The following is a 25,586-nucleotide window of genomic DNA, read 5'->3' on the forward strand; positions in this document are numbered from 1 at the left end:
CTAAATGCAATTGATAGCAAATCACGGACTCAAGTATATAGCGTCTTGTTGTTATTTATATAAGATACTGGAGTTCAGTTGATTCTCTATAATGGGATGTTGAATCAACTTTAGATTTGAATTTTAAGAAAGTCAGTACTCCTATGGGTCTTAGTAGTCCCTGTTATTTATATAAGATATTGGAGTTCAGTTGATTCTCTATAATGGGATGTTGAATCAACTTTAAAATTGAATTCTAAGAAAGCCAGTACTCCTATGGGTCCTAATAGTCCCCGTTCTGAGCTCATATACCTTGTTAACAAGAGTTATAAGCGTCGAATTAGCTATGGTTTACTTTTGTGTATAAGGATGTTTTGGTAATTACGCAAGATTGCACAAAAGTAAGTAAATAAGGTCTTTAAATTAGGTTAATTGATTAATTAGTAGGTCATGTTGAGTTAATTAATAAATTAGGATCTAATTTGAGCTAGATTAAGTGACTCAAACTTATATGGCTCAAATCACTTAAGCCTAACTAGAAACCTTATAAATACCCCTTAAAGGTTAGGGTTTCCATCATTTTTTGTTTTCCATCATCCAAAGAGAAAGAGAGTCATAGTCTTCATCCTTCTTTCCTCCTCATCGAAAGTGTGCCAAGATTAAGGAGAGTCATCGAGTGAAAGATCATGGGTCTATGATACTTCCGACGACATTAATTTAATTCTTCAACACTTTGATTCAAGGTTAGTACTTAACCCTAAAAGATCAATTTTTGAAAAATTTGTTATTGCTTCTGTTGCTTAGATCTAAGATGCCAATAATAGAACCGTAGTAATTCATTTAGTAGATTTTGACATATGCTCTTAATGAGTTAAAATATGTTAATTGATCATATAATAGGAGAATTTAAGACTGAAAGATTATGGAAGTAGTCTTAAAAGGTTGATGTAATCTACTTCATTAGATTATGAATATCGGTTCCAAAAGAGTCTACATGAAGTGAATAGTAGCTCAGAAATCGAAAGAATTGACTAAATTGGATTTAATTAATTCTAATTTCAATGTAATGACACAGAATATTGAGTGCAATTAATTCACTTTACTGGAATGGTAAGTCAACTTCAGAATTGAATTATGAAGGAGCAGATATTTTCTTATAGGTCCTAATGGTCTCTGCTTGAACTCGCAATCTTTGTTATCATAAAGGTTTTAGGGAAATTAAAGATTTTCCTATATGACCCTATGAGTTTTAGGTTTAGATTATAAACTTCTAGACCATTAGTCTTCCAAATACCTAAGCTCCTTCTTTCTCTCCTTTCAAGGTGTGGCACCACTCTACATAAGTAGAGTGGAGTGATAGGTGAAAAATTATCAAGTTTGGAGATATCTCCTGGTTAGGATTTGGGTTTGGGAGAAATCAAACCCCATGTATGATTTTTAATACTCCCTTTGGGGCCAAAGTTTTAATTTTTATTGCTTCCATTATACCTAAGATACTATATGCATGTACCCTAAAGGGCAAACGGATATTAGATCACTTAACGATCTTATTGTAGATAAATATAGCTTTGCTTAACCAAGATGCAAGCAAAGGTGAGTTCCCCTCGGAAGTGGGTAGCCTAGCGGGTATGTAAGAAAAGGTTTCAACATTTCCTGTTCATGGCAATCCCCAGGTGCATGAAAAGAATACTCACTTATAGGTAGATGCATTAATAGGATTAACGTTTTAAAGTAAATGCATAGATAAGGTGAATGTATTGAGTGATTTGGTGTATGCAAATATAGCTTCTCATATGTGTTTTTTTTTTTTTTTTCTTAAGATTGAAGAGTTGTGGTTTTTTTTCTCAATACATTATAAGTGACATAAATGTTTAGATTTGATCCGGTCCGCTAATAAAAACAGTATAAGAACTGAGTGTTCTAACAAGTGTGATTTGATCACGTGAACATTTATGCTGAATGAAGCTATACTTTAAGCGGACCGGATTAAAAAACGATGTTGTAAGCTGCTCAAACCGGCCAGAGCCATCATCGGTGCACACGGCCCCAGCGTACAATGGAGCCAGCGGCCGCCAAATCACGTTTCAGGAAAAGTAAGAAAAGGCCCGACCAGGCTCGGAAGTGGGCTGAGAGGAGGGTGGTATAAGATTGAAGCTTGACATTTTGATATGATCGCAAAAAGAAGTAATCCAACCCACGGAATCGACTTTGTGAAGACCCAGGCAACTCAACAAAAGGAAATTTTGACATGTACTCTTTTTATAGATTGCGAGATGTCCTGGCATAGACATTCCCATTCTACTCGGTAGGCTTAATCTGAAAATTCTCCAAGAAAATCACAATCAGTATAACAGATAGATTTGTCTTCCAAACACCAAGTGAAAAAGTTTCTTTATCCTGTCCGTTACACAATGAAATGATGTAGATGTAGGTAGGTGCGTCTGGCAGCAATAGTAACATAAAGTGCAAACAAGAAGTCCCAAACAAATTTCTAATGTCACAGAATTTTGCCTTCGTAGATACATGTAACACGTAGCGGGACAAGGCAAAGCCCACTCTTTATTGTGAACAAAATAGAGAGAGAGACGAGTTGTAACAATAATTCACTGTGATACTGTGGTTCACCCTACCTCCTTTTCCCCGTGTATATCAAACCAATAAAAAAATGAGCAGCAGCTTCTAACCATCAACCACTGCCACCGCCACCGCCACCGCAACCGCCGCCAGCCAGCTCAAATCTTGAACCCCTTAGCATTTCCTCCAACCCCAACACATATTAAAAATCTACAGATGGTGGACCCCATCACACCAAAGATTTCTTTTGTATAATTTAAGATATCTGTCAAAAACCCCACTAACAAATTGCCCAACAGAATATGCACTACTAATTACAGTCCAATCCACATTCCTCCAGAACTGGGCCATCTGACTTGGCCAGAAAAGGATCAATCCGAACCCACAAAAGAGAGAAGATGGAGGCAAGCAAAATTGACCACACGATAATGATCGTGGGGGTTCTGTTCTGCCGACCCAGCAAACCCTTCAGGAAAGGATAGAGATGAACTATCACCCAGAATGCAAAGAAGAGTTTACCAAACAGAGGTCCCCATGACTCATACCCATTATTTATTGCATTTGAGATGCCAGCAACAACTCCAATCAGGTTTATTATCAGCAGTGTGGTGGGTGGGATGAGCAATGTGGTCCACTTGAAAGCATACAGCTCTGAGAACTCCACGTCATCCCCAGCTTTTGATGTCACAGTGAAGTTTGTGTCAACACCAGCTAACACCTTCAAAAGTCCCTGGAACACCGCGAACAGATGTGCTGAAACACCTCCAATAACCCAAAACTGTTCATTTCTCCACCATTCATCAATTCCAACTCCACTCCATCTCATTTCCAGGATACCAGTTGCAAAAATACAAATGAAAAGTGACAGAAACCACAAGCTAGCAACGTTGCTAAGCTGCATTACAAACAAAATAAATGATTTTAATCAAATATGCATCTAAAGGATACTTTCAGAAAAATTATAATAAGAAGCAACGCTGTTTCATACCTCTGGAGTAATAAATTTCCCAGTGAGCAAGCAGACAGCAGGTAAGGTACAATATGCTAGCAGGGGAATTGAAGTCCATGGATATACAGTAGCATTTATGTACGACAGACGCTCTAACCATTTCAGACCACCTCCATACCCATACCACAGGGGACAATGCCGGCTCAAGAAAATTTCAATTGAACCAAGAGCCCACCGAAGGACCTGGTGAAGACGATCAGAAAGATTGATGGGTGCAGATCCTTTAAATGCAGGTCTTGAAGGTATACAATATATGGATCGCCATCCATGGCAATGCATTTTAAAGCCCGTCAAGATATCCTCCGTAACCGAGCCATATATCCAGCCAACCTGGATGGGAAGAACAAGTTAGTCCCATCAAATTTGAAGAGAACTTTGCAACAATCATGTTAAGCTAAGGATTTGAACGGAAGGAACCAAACATTATATATACCTCCTTTCCCCACTCTGTTTTATCTTCATAGCCACAGCTAATCACATGAATGGCTTCCTTAAGCAAGGAAGCTGGGCTGGCACTTTTTAGTGTGCCACCATTCTCTAGCAGCGTAGAGGCAACAAATACAGGAGACTGTCCAAACTTCTTTTCCAGCTTCTGCTCAGACATGAGAGCCACATTTTCACTTTCAATACCTGCATGTTACTAAGTTAAATGGCAGAAGAAGACTGATGGGCAGTATTCAGTGTGATTGAATTATAAAGAAAACAGTTATCAGAAAGAAGCCTCCAAAATAGTAAAATTGACAATGACTAGAAAATTTTCCTTTGGTTGCTTAACTAGAATTAGCATTTCCAGCAGAAGAATGAGAATTATTTCCTAAATTTATCAGCAAAGACTAGCCAACTTGGATAAATTTGGTGTGAGCTGGAGATGAGTAATATGTTTAAACTAAACCAACTAGCAAATGTCAGTGCTGCATATGTTAGTGCTAAAACTACCAGCTGGATGGCTAAATTGTTGAACACCTCCCTTTTAGAAGCAAAATATTTACCTTCAATTCCCTCTTCAATACCCTCTAAAGCACACACAGGAACATGTCCTCCAGCATCTGCCTTCCTAGAATTTCTCTTCTTTAGTTCAGACTTAGGCTTGTTAGTCTTCTTCTTCTTCTTCCTTCCACCACAGCAGCACCATTTTGGCCAGCAGTTGCATGTCCTTGTCGGTGGCTTCTTTGTCTTTGGAGCATCATAACCATATAGCGCTTGCCTTCTGAACACACATCCAGTCCCAACATATATGGGTCCTTGAATGCCATCTAAACCTTTCATGTTAATCTGGAAAGTAGAGTTTGCAAATTAGTCTTGGCATACAAGATAATTGATGTTATGAGAACAAAGAAAAGAACAGCAGAAGAAATGAGGCAATATGAAAGAAGTGCATGCTCACATCAAAGAAAACAGTGTTTCGGTTGGCATATCGATCATTTTTGTCAATACCATCAAACCTCTGGGGGAACTGAACATAGCAGACTCTCTTTCCAAGCAATGGATCCATCATGAAACACATAGACTCCCTAAGAGCCTTACTGTTATTGATGTAGTGATCACAATCCAAGTTCAACAGATATGGTGCATTTGTGAGCACAGCAGAGACTCGGACCTATTTGATGGGCAAGCCAATGAAGATAAAGGTAAAAATTATAAGATTTTTGTAGACTGCATAAGAACATACGGAATTCAGTTGTCGCTTTACTAATATTTACCAAAGCATTCATCGCACCAGCCTTTTTGTGGTGATTAAACCCAGGTCGCTTTTCTCTAGAGACATATACCAATCGTGGCAATTCATTACCATCTGTGTCATGCCCCCCGCTTTGACCAAGAAAAACCTATAGAAATCCAAGAACACATGTTAAGGCCCAACTGCAATGGGTCTCAACAAAAACTAAATATACTGAATTTCAAATCGTGTACCTGAATCATTCCAGGATGATCTCGGATGTTATTCCCAGGCCATGGAGTCCCATCCTGCATTGTCCACCCTTCTTCTGGGACCTTTTGTGCCTTGGCAACCAAAGCATTGATCCGAACTTTGAATTCCTCATATTCTCTCTGTAATCTCAATAAATAACAGAGTAAACACAAAATCCTCAAGACAAGCCAATGAAGGATGGAGGTGAAGGACAGTAGAATCAACTCAACTCAGTGATTAACAACCCATTACCTTCATTGCTCTTCGTTCCTTCACAAATGAAGGTAGCACCTTGTCTTTGAGGTAATCTATCTTCTGAGCAAAATAAAACTCGGGTGCCCGTGGCTCAATGTTGAACTTCTTGCAGAAAGGGACCCACTTCCTTGCAAACTCTGATGTTTCTGACAAGGCTTCGAATGTCAGCATAGCAGCACCATCATCAGAAACATAACAAGAGACCTTGTCAACAGGGTAATCCACAGCAAGAATGGATAAAACCGTATTCGCAGTCACCAGAGGAGGCTCTTTTAGTGGATCAACTGTACTCACAAATATATCCACCGGAGATAGTTGAGAAGGTTGACCTTCCTTCTCATACCTGACAAAGAAACAGACAAACAAGAATAAGAAAGGATTCTAAATCAATCCAACAGCCTGACTATGAACTAGCATGAACACGTGAAGTTGGCAGAGTACTCACCTCAAGGACAACCTGTCTAGATAAGTTTCCCTGTCAATTGGGAGCCACTTCGGGAACTGATCAAGAATCCATGAAAGAGCAAACCAGACCTCACAGATGACAGAGACTAGCCACAATGCATAAGCATCATTCACAGGATGCATTACTCGATAATGGAAGAAGAAACCAAGGACAACCAATCGTATTATGATGATCATTCGGTATGGGTTGATTTGGCTAGACGAAATAGGCAACTTTCTTGACAATGGCTGTCTTGCTTCATCCATCCTGATTGAAGAGCAGCGATTATAATTTGCATAATGGCAGTAAAATCTAAGATAGCAGATCCAAACAATTGAATTATAGAAAAAAAGAAATATCAAAAGATACAAATTAAAAGAAATCTTTTTGCCCTTGAAGTAGCGTGTGGAAAAGAGAATTGGCCGAGTGGAAGATGTTGTGGGTGATAATCATTCTTAGCAACTTCATTGTGAGAAGAGATTTTCTTACAGTGGCAGCTCTGGCCCATCTCCATCATTGTCCCAATCTTTGCCGCCATTTTCATTCTTCATCATCTGTAATTTTTCTTGTTTCTGTTTCCAATTCTCCATCCTTTCCTTCCAAGCTACACTTCCGTATCCATATGCAGCCAAGTCCCTGGAGGGATCCATGGATCTGGGTTGCACTGCAAAACAAAAGGGAAAAAAAAAGAGGGAGAGAGAATGAAATGATCCAGATCTCGGCAAGTAATGGGCAAACAGGTGAAAGGAGGGAAGAGTAGGGAAGTAGAGAACTAATCCAGAAGAATTACCTGGAAGGTTAGGATCTGAGAAAGGAAGGGGGTGGATTCTTTTGCCTCCACCACCCATGAAAGAAGGGACCAAAGCATGTTGCTCAGGAGGAATATCATCAACCTGCAACAAGCAAGATGTCAGAGATAAAATTAACAAGAGGAAAAGAAAAAAAGGAAGAAAATTGAAGAGGAGAAGGATGTACCATTTGACCGTTGGTAAGGAGAGGAACTTGGGGCATGGTATGAAAGACATGAGGAAGGTCAGAATCATAGGCGCGGCCATAGGTCATGTGGCCCTGAAGCATTGCTTCAGCAAGAGCACCCTGCATATCCACTTTACCCCTCCCTTCAAAATTGAACTCGTTGTCCACATCGTCAATGTCGTCTTCTTCTTCATCACCCTCAACTCTAGCACAACCTGGCAGCGCCAGGTACCCACCGACAAAGAGGAAATTGAGAAGTGAGATAGAAAGAAAGAGAGCAGGAAGGAGCGGGGAAGAGGAGAGGGATTATGGATTATGAGTACCCTTGAGACGTTTAAACCTAGTCTTGCACTGGGGGCACACTTGGCTTCCTTCTCTGCGCTCGTACTCGTAGCAAGTTCTGCAAACCGGGAAGGCACATTCATTGCAGGCCACGAACAGCTCCCCATCCACATTTAGCCCAACATCATCTCCACATATCTGGCAGATTTGTCCACTCAGCTGCTGCAACGGCTTTGGCTGCAGCAAATCATAAGTTCATAACCATTACATTGTCTACACTTGGGAGTATTAATGTAATGAAAAATAAAAATAACGCAGGAAGAAAACACTTAAAACAGGAGCAGATTTGGCAGCAACTTACTCCAGATTCACCGTCGCGACGGATGACGACCAACTCATTGCGGTTATGAGAGCCAGCCACTAAACCGGCACTGGCCTCCATTGGCCTTTCACAGATCACTACAACTCAATTCTGCTCCCAGATCTGTCCCCAAAACCAAAGCCGATCTTCAAAAAACACAGCGTCTTCTCCTCCGTCTCCCTCTGCCTGGGGCAGACCAGAAGCTTCTCTTTCTTTCTGATTTACCAATTGAAAGCACCTCCCTTTTCCCTTTTATGCCTCCTTCTCTCTCTTATCATTCCTTGCTTCTCTACTCAATCAACAACCATTAAAAGCCTACCTCTCTTCACTAAAAAAGAAAAAAATAGATATAATATATAACTTCAAACTTCAACTTCAACTTCAACTTCCACTTCAATAATTTCGTTTAATTTTCCCTTTTTTGATTTCCATAAAAACCAATCTAGCTTCAATAATGCCAAATGCTAAAAAGGCAAAAGAAAATATAAAGAAAAGAATAAACTAATAGGGAAAAGGGATGGAGAAGATGAGAGGGGGAGAGACAGTGGAGCAATAGCAAGGTCAGTTTCTCTGCTCATAAACTTTCTTTTTACCATTTTCCCCCATTTTCTTCCGCCGACACCCCCAGCCTACGTTTTCGTTTTTACAAGGGTTAAAACTTAAAAACAAGGACAGCCAACGACTACGATATGGCGAGTTCAAAGTTCAAACATTCATTATTTCTTTTAGCATCGAGTCATTTTGACCTCAAGGCTCCAACAGGCCACATAATAATTAAATTAATGATCAACAACTGTCATTACAAAATCATAATAATAAACAAAAGTGATACAGGAGGATTCAATTAATAAATATAATTACAAGTTGAAGATGAGGGGAAACAGCGACCAAACAACAAACAAGAGGTAATTGGAGAATATTTAAGTGCAGAAAAATAAGGGGCGGCACATGTGGAATTAGGCAGTCACGTCGCCAAACGGTCTGCTAGCTGTTCCCCTCCACCACACCCGACCCCACTCCGCACATGACGCTCTCCAACTCTATCATCTCTCTTCTCTCCATCCTTCGCTCCAGCTACGTAGGTTTGGTTGGGTTCTCCTTTGACTTCCTCTCTTTCCCCTCTTTCCTTGCAATGACAATCAGATTCATCCCCATTCATATTAATCATGATTGCCATCTTTTGCCACACTCATATATACCCTCTTATCTGTATCCAGTTCGCCATTAAAATCCACCAATTAAGGATTTATTAATCAACCTTCAGCAAATATCATTCTCATACAACCCAACCTTCTTTTCCTTACCCTTACTCAAACTAGTTAGAATTGAATTATTCCTTGCATGCAGCAAGTGATCATGAAATAAATTGAAAATCAAGAATATGAATGGAACCCATCCCCATACCCCATTTTAATCAAATATTTCTAATATTTTCCCACAATCTCTTTCGCTCTATATTTGCTTGGTTATTTTATATTCAACTTTGTCATAAATAAAAGTAATCAGAATTCACCATCTGATTTATCCCAAGTAGTCATTTTTCTAGCTTCCTACATTCTTTTCAGAAATGCAGGAAAAAGTGTTAATAAATTAATGTCTAAAATGATACACCACTACTCGCACAAACTGTCTCATTTCCCTTTGAATTAGTGTAGGCATTTTAGTATAAAAATTCTATAAAAAAGAAAAAAGAAAAAGAAAGGGTGGAGAAATGAAGAAGATTGAAAGGGGATGTGCATGAGAGATTAAAATTTTGGGGAGTCCAACTACCATTTGAGATAAAAAAAAATAAAAAAAAAAAGGAAAGGTGAATGTGAATATAATGGAGGATTTTAGTATTTAAGAAATTGTGAATGCGTATAGGATGTTGATGGCATCACTAGCTATTTAGTCGGTGGAAAGAGGACAAGGGAACGGTTGGTGGCATGTCCTGGAGTTTGGCCTTTGGTGGAATCATCTGCCCTCTCTCTAATATATTCATTTAATCAAATTGGTTCTCCCATTAGGTGGAATGGAGGTGGTCTAGGACTCTAGTGTATTTGTCGAGTAATTATGGAATGATCATAATATATTTATTAGAACTTGTATGAACTAAATGCATTTCAAATCTTCCCTCCTACTAGTAAACAAAATGGTAAAATAAAAGAAAAGAAAATTTGTGATATCAGCTACTTCTTTCACAGAATATTAAGTTTTCTTCTAAAAACAAAACAGGGACCTAGAAATCGGACGGCTGGAGTGGACAAGTGGTGAAAGCACCCCCTCACCTTGTTCTCATCTTGCCTTAGCATGTTGAAATAGTCAACTCCAGAATAGAAGAGTACAAAAGAGTGTGGGGAAGCGCAGTTAGAAATATGATGAAATCATTTCGTTTTTGGCCAAAATGGGAGTAAAATTGAATGATTCAACTAAACACCCCCCTCCCCCCTCTTTTTTTTTTTTTTATGGGTGAAGCTCCAAAAGGACACTCGTGATTCATTGTATTCCTTTTTTCAAATATAATGCAATTGGCAACTGGAGAGAAAAGGCAAACAGAGGGGGTCCCGCCAGAGAAGAGTGAAGAGTGATACAGCTCACAGCTGGGGCATAGCCGCACAGGACGTCTGATGCGAGATTCCGTTGCATGCTTGACTCACATTGTGGACTATTTTTTGATGCCATTATGCTTTCTGCCGACACTTGCCCATGTCTTTCATGTCTCAAGCTCTCCTAAGTCCTAAGTCCTAAGTCCTACCCTTCCCACCCTTTCCTTGCATACCATTCCTTTTCTTTTTTCTAACTCAAATTTATTAATTCATCTAATTTTCTTGATTCAACTTATCACCATCACCCCCTACGATCAGTCATCTATAATAAATTAATAATATCTTATGAAATTTGTGTAACTGTGCATATATATATATTTACAGTCTGATCAATTAATGTGTGACAGGTTCTTTAATTATTTAACCATATATATGACCTGATTTATATTACAAGGTCGACACTACACTATAATTTAAAATAGGAAAAATACTGTCACCAAGATGCGTCTGCATTTATTGTTAGCACTGTATAAGCATTTTCATCACACTGAATATTACAAAAGCCCATGGCTGCTGTAAAATTTGAATTTGAAGGACATTGTTATTTAAAATTAGCGTAAACTACAATTAAATTTTGTAATGATTTAAATTCATGCAAGAAAACTTACCAAATTGAAAATAAACAACAACAGTGAATGACAAGATTGACATAGGCTATGTTTGGTTCCTAAAAATTACTAAGAAATTTTTTTTCTTAGGTTTGGTTTATTTACAGAAAATGTAAAAGAAAATTAAATATAATTAAAATTATTAAAAATATTTGTATATTTTTTAATTATTTATTATAAAAGTTAAATACGTGAAAAAAAAATATTAAAAGTAATATATAAAAATAATTTATTAAATTTAAATATATATATTTTTTACTTTTCACTTTTTTTTTCTCTATTTTATTTCTATCACATTTTCCTTCCAAACATATAGATAAAGAAGAGGAAAAAAGAGGATTTGATCCTTATGTCTCATAAAATTGCATATAAATAACCAAAACTTGGTATTTTACTTATGGTGTTTGGAGTAACTTTTCGGTATGCGGTAGTAACTTCTCGGGTAACAATAATGCGGGACTACTTTGTTTAAATTCTACATGTAGTAATTTAATGTAAAAATGCCCAAAGTTGGGAATTTTGGTTTTCTACCTTCTCAAAAATCCCCAGTATACAATTTGAATATTCGTTTTTCATTGAAAAATAAATGTTGAAATTTGTGGAGTGGAACCCACCTCGACCCATAATTCTATTAAATGATGAATAATCCCAAAATTAAAAATAAAAATCACTCTACTATTTTGACAAGGAGACAACCATAACAAGTGACTAGATATTTGGGAAACGCACAACAGAAGAGATCAAAAATTTGGGCCTGGGCCATCCATAAGGAGTTCCATATAATGATCCAAGTCTATCTAAAAGCAGGAAAGCGAAAGGTTGGGCCTGGGCCACCCATAAGGATGGGCAAACACCAACACACGTTACTGGATTGGGTCTCTTCAGCGGCCATCATGATTCATGCCGGGTCTTGGGGACCCTTAGCCCAACTCAACTCAACCTACCAAAATGTGGACTCCGGGGTGTATGGTTTCAAAGGTGTAAGTTGAATATTTTTCATTATCACATAATAAGCAAGGGGATAGAAAAGTGTTTGATTACAGCAGAGAAAACAAAATAGTATATGGCTTGGGGATGGAAATTGTAGCCATCAGTCACATTTTGATTTTGCAATAGGTACAACACTAGCTGCATTGGGTTTTGCCTGGGCCATCATGCTGAAAAAAGGTGGCACCTCCGCCGACATGAGCTTGGAAGCGTAGAATCCCCCAGCCCAACCCTGAAAACAACAGGTTGAATTGGGTTGAGGTGACATCCATACAGTAACATTATACATGTACATACACCGATATGTTTGCCATACACTGACAGCTTGATGAATTTCCAATGGGAGGCCCGGTCAAAAATAAGTCCATCCCCGAGGCAATACTGCCCTACCTAAAAATAAAAGGCTTCCTTATTGACTAATTAGTTATTGACTTATTTCCCCTCCTAGCCCCGAATTGGATGCCTCGGGTTTAGGACCCACCCCCGATTTCAAATGCATATTCCAATTGTTATTGGATACTTAAAATTTCCATAATCCAACGTGACGCCTGAATCTAATCAAATTGAAGTGTTTACAAGTAGAGGACGAAATTGAGAAATAGAATGAGACGCAGAGATGGTATGGAAGTAGTCATGAATGGGAACAGTGGAAGGTAAAGAGATGAACAAGTAGAATAAGGCAGATGCCTCGAAAATTGGGAAAAAAAAAAAAAAAAAGAAGGAAAGAAAGAAATTGGTATATGGGTAAGGGGATAGAGGTATGGTGTAGTATGTAACGTTATACTAAATGCGTGTGTACATAGAAATCAGTCAAATAACATAATAATGTAATCAGGGTGAAGGCAGCCCGCAGTAGTATCTGAGTTGGTGACGGCACGCGAGCACACATAATTCTGAATTTCTGATTCGCACTTGTTCCGGAGCAGCAGCTCTGACTTTAATGGCTTCTCCAATCCCAACTGCATAACCTCTTCTTCCCCCTCCCCTCTTCTCAGTTCTCACTCCCTCCATTTCTACTAACCCTAGAATATTTTCCTTTTCTTTTTATTTATTTATTTATTTTATTTCTAAAAGCACCCTCTCTCTTTTCTCTCACTTCAATCCTTTTCACTTTTGTCTTTCCTTGTCCTTGATTAACATCCTTTTTATTAATTTATTTCTTTAACCAATTAATTAATATTATTATAGATCTCTCTCTATCTATCTCTGTATGTATGTATCTATCTCTTTCTCTCAAAGGGAGAGGAAAATCTGTATGGTGTCAGCTTGTGATTAAGGTTCGGATGATATAGAGAGAGTTGGGGGTAGGAGGAAGAAATATAATGTGAATGGTGGAGTTGGAGAGCGAGCAGTAAGCAAGTGGAGTGGAGTGGACTAGTATGGGGTCGGAGCAAAACAGATTCCCGCAGCAGGAACGGGAGCGCGAACGGGAACGGGTACGTGTTTCTGTCTCCCCGCATCTTTCTCAATTTCTAACTCCTATTTATGCTTTCCGATTTGCTTAGTTTTATGGTTGATTCGCGGGGTTTTGCATTTTTTAAGTTGTGATCAGATCCGTGGGCGTCTTCACTGCTTGATCCTGGTTTTCCTTTTAGAGAATGCCAATGCTAATGCTTGTCTTCTTCTGTCTTCAGATCTGATCTTTCTATCCCGCCTCTCTGCCTGGGGGCTCCTAAGGAAAAATCCCTATTCTAAAACTTGTGATATTTCAGTCAACACTACTTGTTGTTTTGTGACCATTACTGTCTCTTAATGACTTCCCCTCATAGATATGCATCCGTTAGCAGAACAGGTCAGATCTGATGGAGAAATGAAGGAAAACATAGCTCTTTATTGTTATTATTATGATTATAAATTGGCAAAATCGGGTGACCCCAGTTCCTTGCCTTTTAAGGCTTTTGCTTAGTTGAGTTGTCAAAATCAAAATTAAACCTAATTAATTGGAGCTGGTCCAAATATTCAGTTCAATTGTCTGTCCTAACTATTTCCTTACAAATTTTTGTGTCATCTTTTGCCAAATCCCTAATTTTCTTTTCTTGATGATATAATTTTATTGTTAGGAACCGATGTTGAACATGGTTCAATTGTTTACCCTTCCACAAGAATGGTATCACTTTCGATTTTCTTAGGGACAACATGAATTAGGAGCTGTATCTCAGAAAAAAAAGAAAAAAGAAAAAAAAGGTAAAGTCAAAAATCTGAACCTCAAAATAGTTATTGCTATGGGAATATTGTAGGGTCTTCTGATTTAACACCAACACCAACAGCGACTTGTTGCTTTTGGAGCCATCTTATCCCAAATTGCATTACGAACCTTAGGATTTCCATTTCCTTGTTACATTTCTTCCTTTTCTTTTCCTATGGTGATGGGATTCTATTGCAACTCTTTGTTTGCAAAGAAGCCCAATTATGAAAGAAAGTCTCTCAGTAGCAAGTCCCCGCTATATGCATTCCTTTCTGCATCAGAAGTATTTGGGATCTTATTGTGTTTCAATTCCATGGATCTGCAATTCGCATTAGTAATTCCTTCTAGTAGTTTTGGTATTTTCTTTGTCATGTAGATACGGTCCTCATTTTCTACAACCTCTTCATGGCATTGCTGTTCTTTTGCATCCTGATAATGCTTATACTTTACTATACTTCCTTGGTTTGTCTTATGGAATGCATTATTGACTGCTTTAGACTCATTAAACCACAATCTTGGTCATGGCCCATGGACACCCTAGAGTCTTTTAGCTCTTGACTGGCAGCACTCTTGCCTGTACACCCTTTAGGAGTATAATGCTCATGTGTGCAAAATTTGATCATGGCCACTGAGAATTTCTTTAAACCAAACCTGTTAAGGGCATAGAAGTAACACTAGTTTCTCACCTCTGTGACTCTTCAAGTGTTGCAAAATCAGAGGAAAATGAGTTTGTCTAGTGAATATTAAACTGAAACAGTCATGTGTGGATGTCGTGGCATAATGCAATGGAAAGTCTGTATTTTCTTCAAGTCTTCCTTGAAGTGCTGATGATTGATAACTGTTGGCTACTTAGTGCTGCAGCATGTCAATTGCAGAGAAAATTGAAAACTGATTGGGCTGCATTCATTAGGTGATCTAGTATGACTATGGTTTTGAGTCACTCCCTTTCCTCCCTTGTTAGTCACAAAACCTTCCATAATTTCAAAATGCTCTTTAGCCCAGAGGTCATACCATGAGGTGTGTGGCATTTTCCCAATAACTCAAGGCTTGTCTTTATTTTTATGTTTCCTTTGCACAGATGCCAAATATAATCCATATGAATTCACTGTTGAACATGGGATCCTTTTTGGCCTTTGTTTTGGAAGTTAACACTCATATTTTAATATATTTGTCACACTCAAATTTGTCTGTATAACTGTATTAGTTCAAACAGTAAAATGGTTAAAAAATAATTTTTATACTCACACTCATCTTGAAGCTAAGTATGTCTAATAAGTTTCTTATGAGTTTGGCCTACTATTTCTGTGCATTTTTGTTATACTGGTGTATTTTCTATTTTATGTATAACAATAAAATTTTATACTTACACCTTGCGCTTTGGGCTTGTGCCTCATGGGACTACAAAATGCTTTGCATTTGTTTCTCACTTTTTAAAACTTTGCTTACCTTATTGGTAGAGTTTGCACCTCCTCTGATGAAAGAAGAAAAAAAGCTTTATTTTACCTCTTACCTTTTAAAACTTTTCTTACCTCATGGGTGAAGTTGATTTTTTGATGACTATTGGATTCTGAATTTTGGCGATTGAAATGGTTTTATGCAGTGTGCCTCCTAATAAGAATTGAATTACATTTACAATCAATGTCATTTATGCAATCAAGGAAATGAAGCACCAATGGTGCTAAGACAACAAAACAGGACATACAATAGAACACATGCCCAGCCTTCCTAAGAAAACATAAACTATTTCTCCTCCAAACACTTGTGAAGTGTAATGGGTGAGCACTATACGTCATTCATGGAGAAAGTAACATGAACTTAGCCTCGCGAGCACTGGCTGAAGTGATGTAATGTAAGGTTGGAAGCACCTAGCCGATCGAAGCTTTCATAATTTGTGACTTGACAATATCTATGAATACAACACTGCCTCATCTCAGTATGCATTTTTGTTTTATGACTGAAGGGCAATGATCTGAATGAATGGAATTATATATACTTTTGTATGGTTAGAATTCAAAACCATTTTAATACATGGTACAGGATTCATTTCTTACGTGTGCCATTGATCAGATGTCAAAAATTTTACATCCTCAAGAAAGTAATAGGCCTCATGAAATACTCAATACAAAAATGCATCATACAAAATGTGTCTGAAATTAACCTTTATTAGACATAAGAATTTGCCTATTTTTATTATTATACTTAAAATTATTAACAGGCACTGTATGTAAAAGGGAATTTATATATTTGATTCTACTAGGCTCTGCACATATGTGGATATATTTGTAAAATACTATCGTTCCCAACCATGAGTTTAGTTTTGTTGTCTGGGAAATTGGACAGAATTAATAGCATAAAATTACTTGGTGTACCCTTGTTGGGGGGGATACTTGGTCAGAAGGAGTTCCAACAAGCTGATGACTCTGTTCTTGTCCAAGGCATGTACTGATTCTGATCTAAGAGCATCAAAATACTTGGCAACAGCAAAAATTTAGAACTGTACTATTCTAGTGCATGCTTAGCCAATGGCCAACTTGAGGTAACTATTAAGAATTTGGGAATAGTGGTTTTCAATACCTATACTTGCTTATGCTTGGAACTTCATTCTATGTTAAATGGAGTTGTATTGGGAAGTTCTGTTGATGGATATAATGTATGTTCCCATTTGAAATACTTGAAGGCAATCAAGAAACTTGAGACTATTGATTGACTTGATTATTTATATTTTATTTGTCTCAGTGATAGTTGAAAATTTCGCAAAAAACATTCAAAATCATTGATTAGAGTGAGAAAAAGGGAAAAGAAAAAGTTGAGTGAAGCAGACCTTGCTTCCTGTCAGAATTCTGAAAACTTGGTAGATGTAAACTTTCGAAAGAAGGTTATGATAAAACATGGAGAAGCTGAAATTATGTTGGATATTAATTGGTTTCAAGATATCATGGTAGGTGCAATTTTGTGTTTCTCTTAAGACTATAACTAGATAAATCCTGTCTTGTGGTTGATAACATTGCTTTAAATGATTGCCATTATATTGGTACCATAATGGCTGTTGCATCAATACCATTGGCTTTTGACACCATCAAGGACCAATATATTAGTCCCATTAAAATCCACAGTTTTAGTGGCCTTGCTAGTACCATTTTTGGTTATGAAGTGGCAGTTTTAATAGGGGTCACAAACCCCATTTTTCTCATTTTCTTTGGCTCTTTCTCCCTTTGAGAGGCCTAGAACCACATTTTGTGAATTAGATTTACAAATTTAGACATTAAAAAAAAAAAGGAGGATTGAGGTTAGAGTCAAAGATAAAAGTGTTTTACGGTTCAGAACTGCACTTGTCTTTTGCCCAAGTTTCTTTGTTTTTTTTTTTTTAAAAAAGAAGGATTTATTATTATTATTATTATTATTATTATTAAAGATATAGTAGTTTTGGATTTTTTTTTGTTTGAGCTACTATGAAATACAACTGCTTTCAGGCCTATGGATACACGCACACACACACACATCTTAAATCCTTGACTTTTCAATTTCCATTGCATTTACGAAAAGCCAATAATAGATATCAGATCTTGCCAAATGCGACTTAAAACCTAATATAAAATTCAATCACTTAATAAATCTTGCAGTGGAATAAAACATTCGCTAATGATCATAATGGCTCCATGCCAGAGGTTATCCCTCAAACACTATGGAAAATGAAATGACATGGTCCAATTCTCATGGGATGTACATTCCCTCGCTATGCAACTTTAATAGCACTTGATTCCTTGGCATCCAGCAATTGCTTTGTGCCTCTCCCTCCCTCCAGTTTTTTGAGTCAACAAAATATTTTGGGTGATTTCTTTTTCAGTAAACTCTAAATCTGATCCTTAGCTGCTTTCTGGATCTTATGCTGAATTCATTCCCCATCAGGGAAGTCCTTGCATTGGAAATGAAAACCAGTTTTAGGAATGCATCAATTTGATTTTATGCATTTATGATTCTTAAAATGGCTGTTGCTAGGTTAACACTTGATCTTTTTGACAGCAGAAGAGATGGGGAGGATGTTGGGGTGGATTGTCTTGTTTTGGTACACAAAAAGGTGGAAAGCGTATTGTACCTGCATCTCGTATTCCAGAGGGCAATGCATCGGCAACCCAACCAAATGGACCTCAAGCAGTTGGGTTGACCAACCAGACCACTGCACTGGCACCATCTCTTCTAGCTCCTCCTTCTTCACCAGCATCCTTCACAAATTCTGCGCTTCCTTCAACAGCACAGTCACCCAGTTGTTTTTTGTCAATGTCTGCCAATTCACCTGAAGGTCCTTCATCCACAATGTTTGCAACTGGACCGTATGCCCATGAGACACAGCTGGTTTCTCCTCCTGTTTTCTCAACCTTCACAACTGAGCCATCTACTGCCCCTCTCACTCCCCCACCAGAGTTGGCTCATCTAACCACCCCCTCTTCCCCAGATGTTCCTTTTGCCCAGTTCCTTTCATCTTCCATGGATCTTAAAAGTGCTGGCAAGACAAATTACATTGCTGCCAATGATCTTCAAGCAACATATTCACTTTATCCTGGAAGCCCTGCCAGTAGTCTCATATCACCTATTTCAAGGACCTCAGGTGACTGTTTATCATCGTCTTTCCCTGAACGTGAGTTTCCCCCACGATGGGATCCTTCAATTTCTCCCCAAAATGCTAAATATCCAAGGAATGGATCTGGCAGGCTATTTGGGCTGGATACTGCTAGTTCCTCCATCTCGCAAGATTCAAATTTCTTCTGCCCTGCCACATTTGCTCAATTTTATTTGGATCATACTCAGCAGTCATATCCTCCATTTCCTTCTGGTGGGAGGCTAAGTCTTTCCAGGGAATCAGATGTTTACTCTAGTGGTGGAAATGGGCATCAGAATAGGCACAACAAGAATTGTAAGCAAGATGTGGAGGAAATAGAAGCTTATAGAGCATCCTTTGGGTTCAGCGCAGATGAAATTATCACCACTACTCAATATGTAGAGATTTCTGATGTATTGGAGGACTCATTTACCATGACACCTTTTACCTCTAATAAACCAGACATGGAAGAAAATGTAGTACCTGCAGTGGTACATGAAGGACCTAAAGATCAAACAAACTTGCTGAATGAGGAAAGCCTTAAATCAGAATCAGGTCTGGTGGATGAAGGGGGATGCTGTGAAGGGCTTCCCTCATGCAAAACCTTTGAAGGTGAACCATTATTACTTGATCTAAAATACATTATTGCTCCATTTGATTGTTGAAAATCATGGGAAAGGAAGAGGAAAATTTGGAATCTTACAATATCAACAACTTGAAATCCAGCCTTTAATATGGTTCCCAAGTGATTTATCTTCCTGTTGTTTCTCAGCAATCAAAATGGGGCATATGCTTCAATACAGTGTCAGAATGGGCATTACGTATTCGCTGCTATTTATATGGTTTCTAATCTATTTTGTTCCTATCATATTAATAATTTCAATCTTACTTGAGAAATTCAAAACGTGAGGCACTTTAAGTCCTATTCTCAGGTTAAGTATTATGTTAAGACCCTGTCTATTCAATAAAGATGTTTATGTGCTCCATCTCACTCAGCTCCTTTTATTCTTGCATCTTGTTTCCTTCAGATCATAAATCAGAGAGGCAATCTGGGAATGAGTCTGGATCAAGTACACCTGGTAAGCATATTCTGACTGATGAAGAGGAAATATTTCCCAAGGGGGCATCCAAAATTGGCAGGAAATATCATCTGGGTTTATCAAGCTCTGATGCAGAAATTGACTATAGGAGAGGGAGAAGCTTGAGAGAAGGCAAAGGAGATTTTGCGTGGCATGACTAGTCACCAAAGCATTGAAAAAGATGCTGTTTGTTTCCAATATGTATTAAATTGCAGGTTTCTTCTTTCATACATTTCTGTTTGGGGTTTTCTGTGGTAGGTGGAATGATCTAACGTATGGTCTAACCTGTGTCTCTTTCTCTCCCTCTGGCTCAGATGTGTGACCCGATCTCTTTCTGATTGATGAATGTATTGTCTCCATATTTCTAATTCTGCCTTCTTTCCAAATTTAATATGTGACGCATTTCATTATATATTTGGTAAATGAGGTATTATATGTAGAATTTGATGACTTCTGTTGAACGCATCAAGTTGGCCATAGTAATAATGCTTGTATACTCCCAACCACCCTTGCTCATTTTCTTCCTTTTCGCAATGGGTTGAGCCAGTAGTCCTTAAAGGGAGTGATGTCTTTGAGAGGGGAGAAAACATGTTCATTTATTTTATGTTTATTTTGTTTACTCGTTTGCTTTAATTTAGTAGAAAGACAAGGAATCTTGGTGGGAGTAGCTGGTTGCAGTAGAAACTTCTTTTCAGTATGTTAGTCTGAAGACTTATAGATGTAATGTTTCCTTCTTGGTTTAGATGAACCTTGCAGCGCAATGAGAAAATCTAAAGCTGGGCTGAACCTTGCAGCACAAGAGATTCTTCTTTAGTTCTTTATTTTTATTGCTTCCACTTGTGCTGTTTCACAATGATAAAAAATTATTCTTCTCAGTTGTTAAGCATGTATCATTGATATGTCACATTACATATTATCCTCTCGAAAATTCATATATTTCTCTAATCATTGGTGGTGATAATCTCTTTTATAGGTAATATCTTTCCAATTAGACTGATTTTTGTTTGTAAAAGTTTGTAGGTTATAAAAGTCGATAGAAAGCATCACATTTCATTAGAAAATTTGGTAGGGAGCATCTGGATTCTGGGTTTTATAAATAAAGCCTAGGTTTGGATCTTAGTGCCTGAATCTAAAGTCTTTGATGAGAATTAGTATGAAGCTTAAGACATACTAACATTTTTCTAACTTAAAAGACCAAGGTTTTTTTTTTTTTTTTTTGTTATTTTTAGATATGTATAATGTTTTGAGTAATAATAAAATTATGAAGAATACTTTAAAAACTTTTAGACCATAAAATATTTTCATGAAAATATATGATATTTTAGAGATAGGTTAAAAATTTGTTTCACATTTCAGTGGTGAACAAAAAATTTTATTCCTAAAAACAATTAAAAGTGGTTTTCCAAAACCATTCTTTAAAAGCCATTTTTAATGACGTTCCAAACAACCCTTCTACTTCTTACCTCTTATTAAGCTTATGTTCCGAGCATTTACTGTTATTTTTTCCATTTTTGTTATGGACAGAGAAGTAAACAATTGAATGCCATTTTGGGCATATAACTAATAGAATGCTAAACATTGAAGGCTTATATGTTCATTAATTTGTCCAATTAACAGTCAGTTACTTTGTGGTCATACAGATCAACTTGTCTTTTATTGCCATGGCCTGGACATGTCATTAGATATTACAGGACTCTCCTTCGAATTACTTTGATATCAAACAACTACTTCTATAATCGAAATAAATAGTTGGGCTTTCAACAGGTAAATGATAATTGAAGCTGACAAACACTTGCTGGTAAAAAACTTCAAGATACCAAGGTCCTGTGATCAAATTACACCTCAGGGTCAGCATTTATATGAAGGGGAAGACTGACCTCTCATTTATGGTACATTTGCCCTTCTCAATAATAATGGAACGTAAATTACAATAACAGTAAACAAGAGAAATGAAGCAAATCCAACCACTGTATATGGATACGTTAAAACAGGTTGGATAGTCACGGGTCCGAGGAGAGCTGTGAGTAGAAGCTCCAAGTGGTTATTCTCTGCTACAATTTCACGGTCATACACCTGTCTCATCAAGCTGTGCAAGAACAACTCCCCCGCCATTACCTTCCCACTATAGCCTATCTGCCAAATGTGCCAAGTTCAATCCTTAAGCCAGGCAGAGCATATAATAACAATACAAGCCAGAGCACAATTCCTAGTGTTTGCACAGCTAATGAAATGCCAAGGCTGTATGTAATGTTCATAATACAAGGGGCCAGTGGTTTGGGTGAATTCATAGAACACATCTAAATTGAATTAATGAAACGAATTAAAAAGTCCAACATTGCAGTTCGGACTCCAAACCCTGCTCTATTGGCACCTCATCTAACCATCTCTTTTTCCAGAATTAATGAAACAACCTTGCCTTTCTCATCATATCCCATCACCAGTCAGATTTTGTATAGTAAACCTTTCATCTTCACTTTAGGACAGATAAAACATAAAACAGAAGCCATAAGACTCTCCATAACTAGAAGTGAGAATCTGAGCACATAGTCAAGGGGTTTAAACGGAAGCTGCCTTGGCATCTAATATTTGCTTCCAAGGCCCTTTCTCAGTGAATTGCAAGATCTAAAAGGAAAGATGTGACAAGGCCCTTTCTCACGGCATTTTATTAGAAGGGCAAGTTTTTTTCATCATTGTTGATTTATAAGACTCAAGATTTGGAGAGAAAAAAAGGTCCAAATCAAATGAAACAGAGAGCGCTCTATTTTCTTTGCATTGACCCATGCCAACCACAAGCGTACCTCATAATACTGCTCGGTATCAGAACAATACAGCAATCGTGTGATCCAGGAATGTCATGTTGTTGGCCGTGTCATCGTAGATAAACCACGCCCTGCAGGAATGACTCCCTGTAGGCCTTCATCTGACTCTTCCTCTTCTACTGTACAGAAAAAATCAATTTTGTGAGAGAAGGAATATAAGTATGTTAACTGAAGAGAAAATGCTTAAAGAACCATAACTAGTAGAGAGTATTAATCCTAGAATGATGGCACATCAGAAAGAAAAATCTACAGGTAATGATCCTGAAAATAAATGACGGTTTAAACTTCAATAATTTCATATTTTATATCAGGTGCAAAAAGCGAGTAGGACCTAAGTTATTTTCATTAATACAAAGGAGTAGGAATAAGAAGCATCAAATAACAAACCAAAAATATCACAACTAAAAAGCAGATTGTAGAGGCAAGTTTTTACCAGAAATTTCTTCAGCAGCCTGAGCCCCCGCAATACCAATACATGAATACAAGGAATTTTCATCTACCTTCAACTGTTCATATGCAAGGTATATGTCCTCAATAGTGGCAGCTTCATAAAGCGACGTGAGATCTTTAATGCATGATATGTCCTGAACTCCCACACAGAGGAACAAAGGGAATATATTTATTCAGAAATACCAAATATATATATATACATGAAAAAGTGACAGAAATGACAAATTTTACATTCCAAAAAAGACTGACCATCCACATATTGCAAAATGTTTGACAATCCATATCAAAGTCTAAGATCTGTTTCTTTCCAATTATGTGAAAAAAAACTCAAAAGAATGTGAGCTTGAGCTTCATGTATTTTCACAATTTACCTTCCTTGGAACAGTGGAAGCTTGTAAATGAGCCAACAATCCCAGCCAATAGGCGTTTGCCTTGGTTTCAGCTTCATGTCTCATCAGCAGGGTCCGTTTTGCCTGTCATTACAGAACAAATGCATTGATAAACTTTACTACATCAAGACAACAATATAATAAGAAACATTAGAACAGACCCACAAAGAAGACAACAATTGCCCAGCAGACAGATTGACTTGGAAGCTACTGAGCCATTTTTGATAAGCACATAAATTTAGAATTACAGAAAAGGTTATCTTCTCATAAAAAGACTTTATTCATATTTTGCTTCAGTGGAACTCTATACCTCAAATATTGAATGCTACCAATTACAGTCCTTTAAAGCTGAAACTAACATTAAAAGTATTCTGATACTTGGAAAAAAACTGACCCTGTCTAACTCCCTTTGGGCAATCTTGCTGCTATGCAAACCTCTAAGGACGTTCTTGCAAGCATCAACAGCTTTATATACCTGGTTGTATATAGATTAAATCTGGTGAAGGGATCAGAAATGGAAAATAATAACTTTATGCATATACAAGGAAACTAAACCCTCACCTTGCCTGGAGTTGATGTTACGGATATCACATACCACCCAAGCTTAAGCCTATCAAAGAGACTTAACTCAAAAGATACATCATATGTCAATCCAAGAGAATCCCTGACTGTTGTAAATAGCCTGTACAGAGACCATGGAACATTACACATGTTAAGTATTACCGATTACATTCACTTTAGCTTGAAAGGCTTTTTAATAGAACTATCGTTGCAATATCAGGGGCAAATCTATAGAGTAATAATTATAGTCTTGTTTGGAATAGCATTTTAACTTTTGTATTTAATAGGATAAAAAACAGAAGTAGAAGTGATTGTTTACCCACTTCTTTAAAACACGGATAAATTATATTTGAAAGCATGGAGCCCATGGTTGAGAATTCTATCCACACACTCTTGCAAGTTGTGTTTGACCTTCAAACGTTGGTTTTAACATTTGAGAAACTCTCCCAAACAGGGCTTATAATCTATATACTGGATCAACAGGCCATGTGTAAGTAATGATGATGTTACCGCTAGCATGCCTATGAAATAAATGAACTGCATTGATTAATGAAATTGAAAAGGCTACAATATTTACGAGGAAAATGCACTCAACCAGATTTCAGAATTGGCTATTATTATCCATGAAGTAGTTATGGGCCACTCTAGTTGGGAATCAAGCTGTACAATATGACTTAGATTCTAACAATATAGCATTCAGATTTTAATGAACATATTAACACATAAACATGTTTGCACATCAATACTATGTAACTAGATGCAGCTGAGCAGGTCGAGTTACCTAGAGTTTATGATCTCGGCCAACAGCCCCATTGTGATGCCAAAGAAAAGTGGATGATTGCGGAGTTTTCTTTGAAGATCCTTTCTGCAATCCTTCATCTCTGAGAGTGACTCAGATTGTGGCTCTTCATCTACAAAGTCACCACCAGCTTTAACACATCTGTGGTACTATTATTGAAATCTAATTCATGTTCCCTAAGCCTATAACCTCTTAATTTACAGTTCACAGGTAACCACAGAAAAAAAGAAAAAAAAGAACACCAACATTCAAGAACCAACACCAAATATTTGAACAGATGCAAACAGAGGAGCTAAATCATAGTTCAACAGAGAACATGGACTTAAAAATTTCTAAGAATGGAATTAAAACTACATGGAAACTTAAGAAAAAATCAATATGAATGCTAAAAATAATTGCACTGTAAACCAAAATGTGAACTTTTGAATAATTAGATAATTGTGCAAATTTAGATAGTTTTAAAGGGATGGTTGAAGCTATCGGACAATATGGTCCAAATATGAAACCTCCAAGTTATCATGAATTAAGAGTTCCAATCCTTCATAAAGAAGTGGAGTACACAAAAAATTCATTGAAAGATCATAATGTTGCATGGATGAAGTATGGAGTTTCTATTATGTCTGATGGGTGGACAGATAGAAGAAATCGAACCTTGATGAATTTTTTGGTAAATTGTCTAGTTGGAACAATGCTTATGGAGTCCATTGATGCCTAGTTCATTCATGAAAACTGGGGAGAAGA

General features: G+C 37.4%; 3 protein-coding genes across 9 annotated transcripts in view; 1 reads left to right on the forward strand and 2 right to left on the reverse strand.

The window, feature by feature from the left end:
• Positions 1-2,338: 2,338 nt before the first annotated feature.
• On the reverse strand, positions 2,339-8,326 carry LOC100242715 (probable cellulose synthase A catalytic subunit 5 [UDP-forming]). Its single transcript, XM_002277677.4, has 14 exons — positions 7,790-8,326; positions 7,470-7,665; positions 7,147-7,361; positions 6,962-7,064; positions 6,661-6,835; positions 6,172-6,438; positions 5,724-6,069; positions 5,474-5,611; positions 5,263-5,388; positions 4,947-5,159; positions 4,552-4,834; positions 3,996-4,192; positions 3,542-3,892; positions 2,339-3,448 (listed from the first exon to the last, which is right to left on the reverse strand). Exons 1-14 carry the CDS (start codon positions 7,868-7,870, stop codon positions 2,864-2,866), a joined length of 3,276 nt encoding a protein of 1,091 aa, XP_002277713.1. The 5' UTR covers positions 7,871-8,326; the 3' UTR covers positions 2,339-2,863.
• Positions 8,327-12,397: 4,071 nt separating this feature from the next.
• Positions 12,398-20,195, forward strand: LOC100261549 (uncharacterized protein At1g76660). Of its 2 annotated transcripts, none has more exons than XM_002274100.5 (3): positions 12,398-13,405; positions 18,175-19,360; positions 19,777-20,195. In XM_002274100.5, the coding sequence occupies exons 1-3, from the start codon at positions 13,349-13,351 to the stop codon at positions 19,986-19,988; spliced, it is 1,455 nt and encodes a 484-aa protein (XP_002274136.2). In that variant the 5' UTR covers positions 12,398-13,348; the 3' UTR covers positions 19,989-20,195. The 2 variants fall into 2 exon arrangements, with proteins under 2 accessions (XP_002274136.2, XP_010664049.1); XM_010665747.3 differs by having other exon boundaries at positions 18,178-19,360.
• A 1,343-nt stretch (positions 20,196-21,538) lies between these two features.
• The window catches only part of LOC100266746 (stromal processing peptidase, chloroplastic), a 38,119-nt gene continuing 34,071 nt past the window's right edge, over positions 21,539-25,586 (reverse strand). The window contains exons 19-25 of one of the 6 annotated variants that reach the window (XR_009465118.1): positions 24,828-24,957; positions 24,047-24,167; positions 23,880-23,960; positions 23,468-23,569; positions 23,080-23,230; positions 22,626-22,762; positions 21,539-21,956 (exon numbers count right to left, since the gene is read on the reverse strand). Coding sequence is in view for 2 of the 6 variants with exons in the window: in XM_002277508.5 (XP_002277544.3) it covers positions 22,680-22,765; positions 23,080-23,230; positions 23,468-23,569; positions 23,880-23,960; positions 24,047-24,167; positions 24,828-24,957 (671 nt within the window). In the remaining 4 variants the exon portion in view is untranslated. Of the gene's footprint in view, positions 22,766-23,079; positions 23,231-23,467; positions 23,570-23,879; positions 23,961-24,046; positions 24,168-24,827; positions 24,958-25,586 lie in introns of all 6 variants that reach the window. The other 5 variants (XR_788146.3, XR_788145.3, XR_788144.3 and 2 more) reach the window with 5 other exon arrangements.

Source organism: Vitis vinifera, chromosome 18 (assembly GCF_030704535.1).
Source record: "Vitis vinifera cultivar Pinot Noir 40024 chromosome 18, ASM3070453v1".
Lineage (NCBI taxonomy): Eukaryota > Viridiplantae > Streptophyta > Magnoliopsida > Vitales > Vitaceae > Vitis > Vitis vinifera.

Bases quoted from the DNA above. Each gene is read 5' to 3' on its own strand.
- LOC100242715 (XM_002277677.4), bottom strand. From the start codon at position 7,870: ATGGAGGCCAGTGCCGGTTTAGTGGCTGGCTCTCATAACCGCAATGAG. The intron at 7,362-7,469 runs GTACTCATAATC...TGGCGCTGCCAG, and splicing joins TAGGTTTAAACGTCTCAAGG to GTTGTGCTAGAGTTGAGGGT. The intron at 3,893-3,995 runs GTATATATAATG...CTTCCCATCCAG, and splicing joins AAACAGAGTGGGGAAAGGAG to GTTGGCTGGATATATGGCTC.
- LOC100261549 (XM_002274100.5), top strand. From the start codon at position 13,349: ATGGGGTCGGAGCAAAACAGATTCCCGCAGCAGGAACGGGAGCGCGAA. The intron at 13,406-18,174 runs GTACGTGTTTCT...TCTTTTTGACAG, and splicing joins GGGAGCGCGAACGGGAACGG to CAGAAGAGATGGGGAGGATG. The intron at 19,361-19,776 runs GTGAACCATTAT...TGTTTCCTTCAG, and splicing joins CTCATGCAAAACCTTTGAAG to ATCATAAATCAGAGAGGCAA.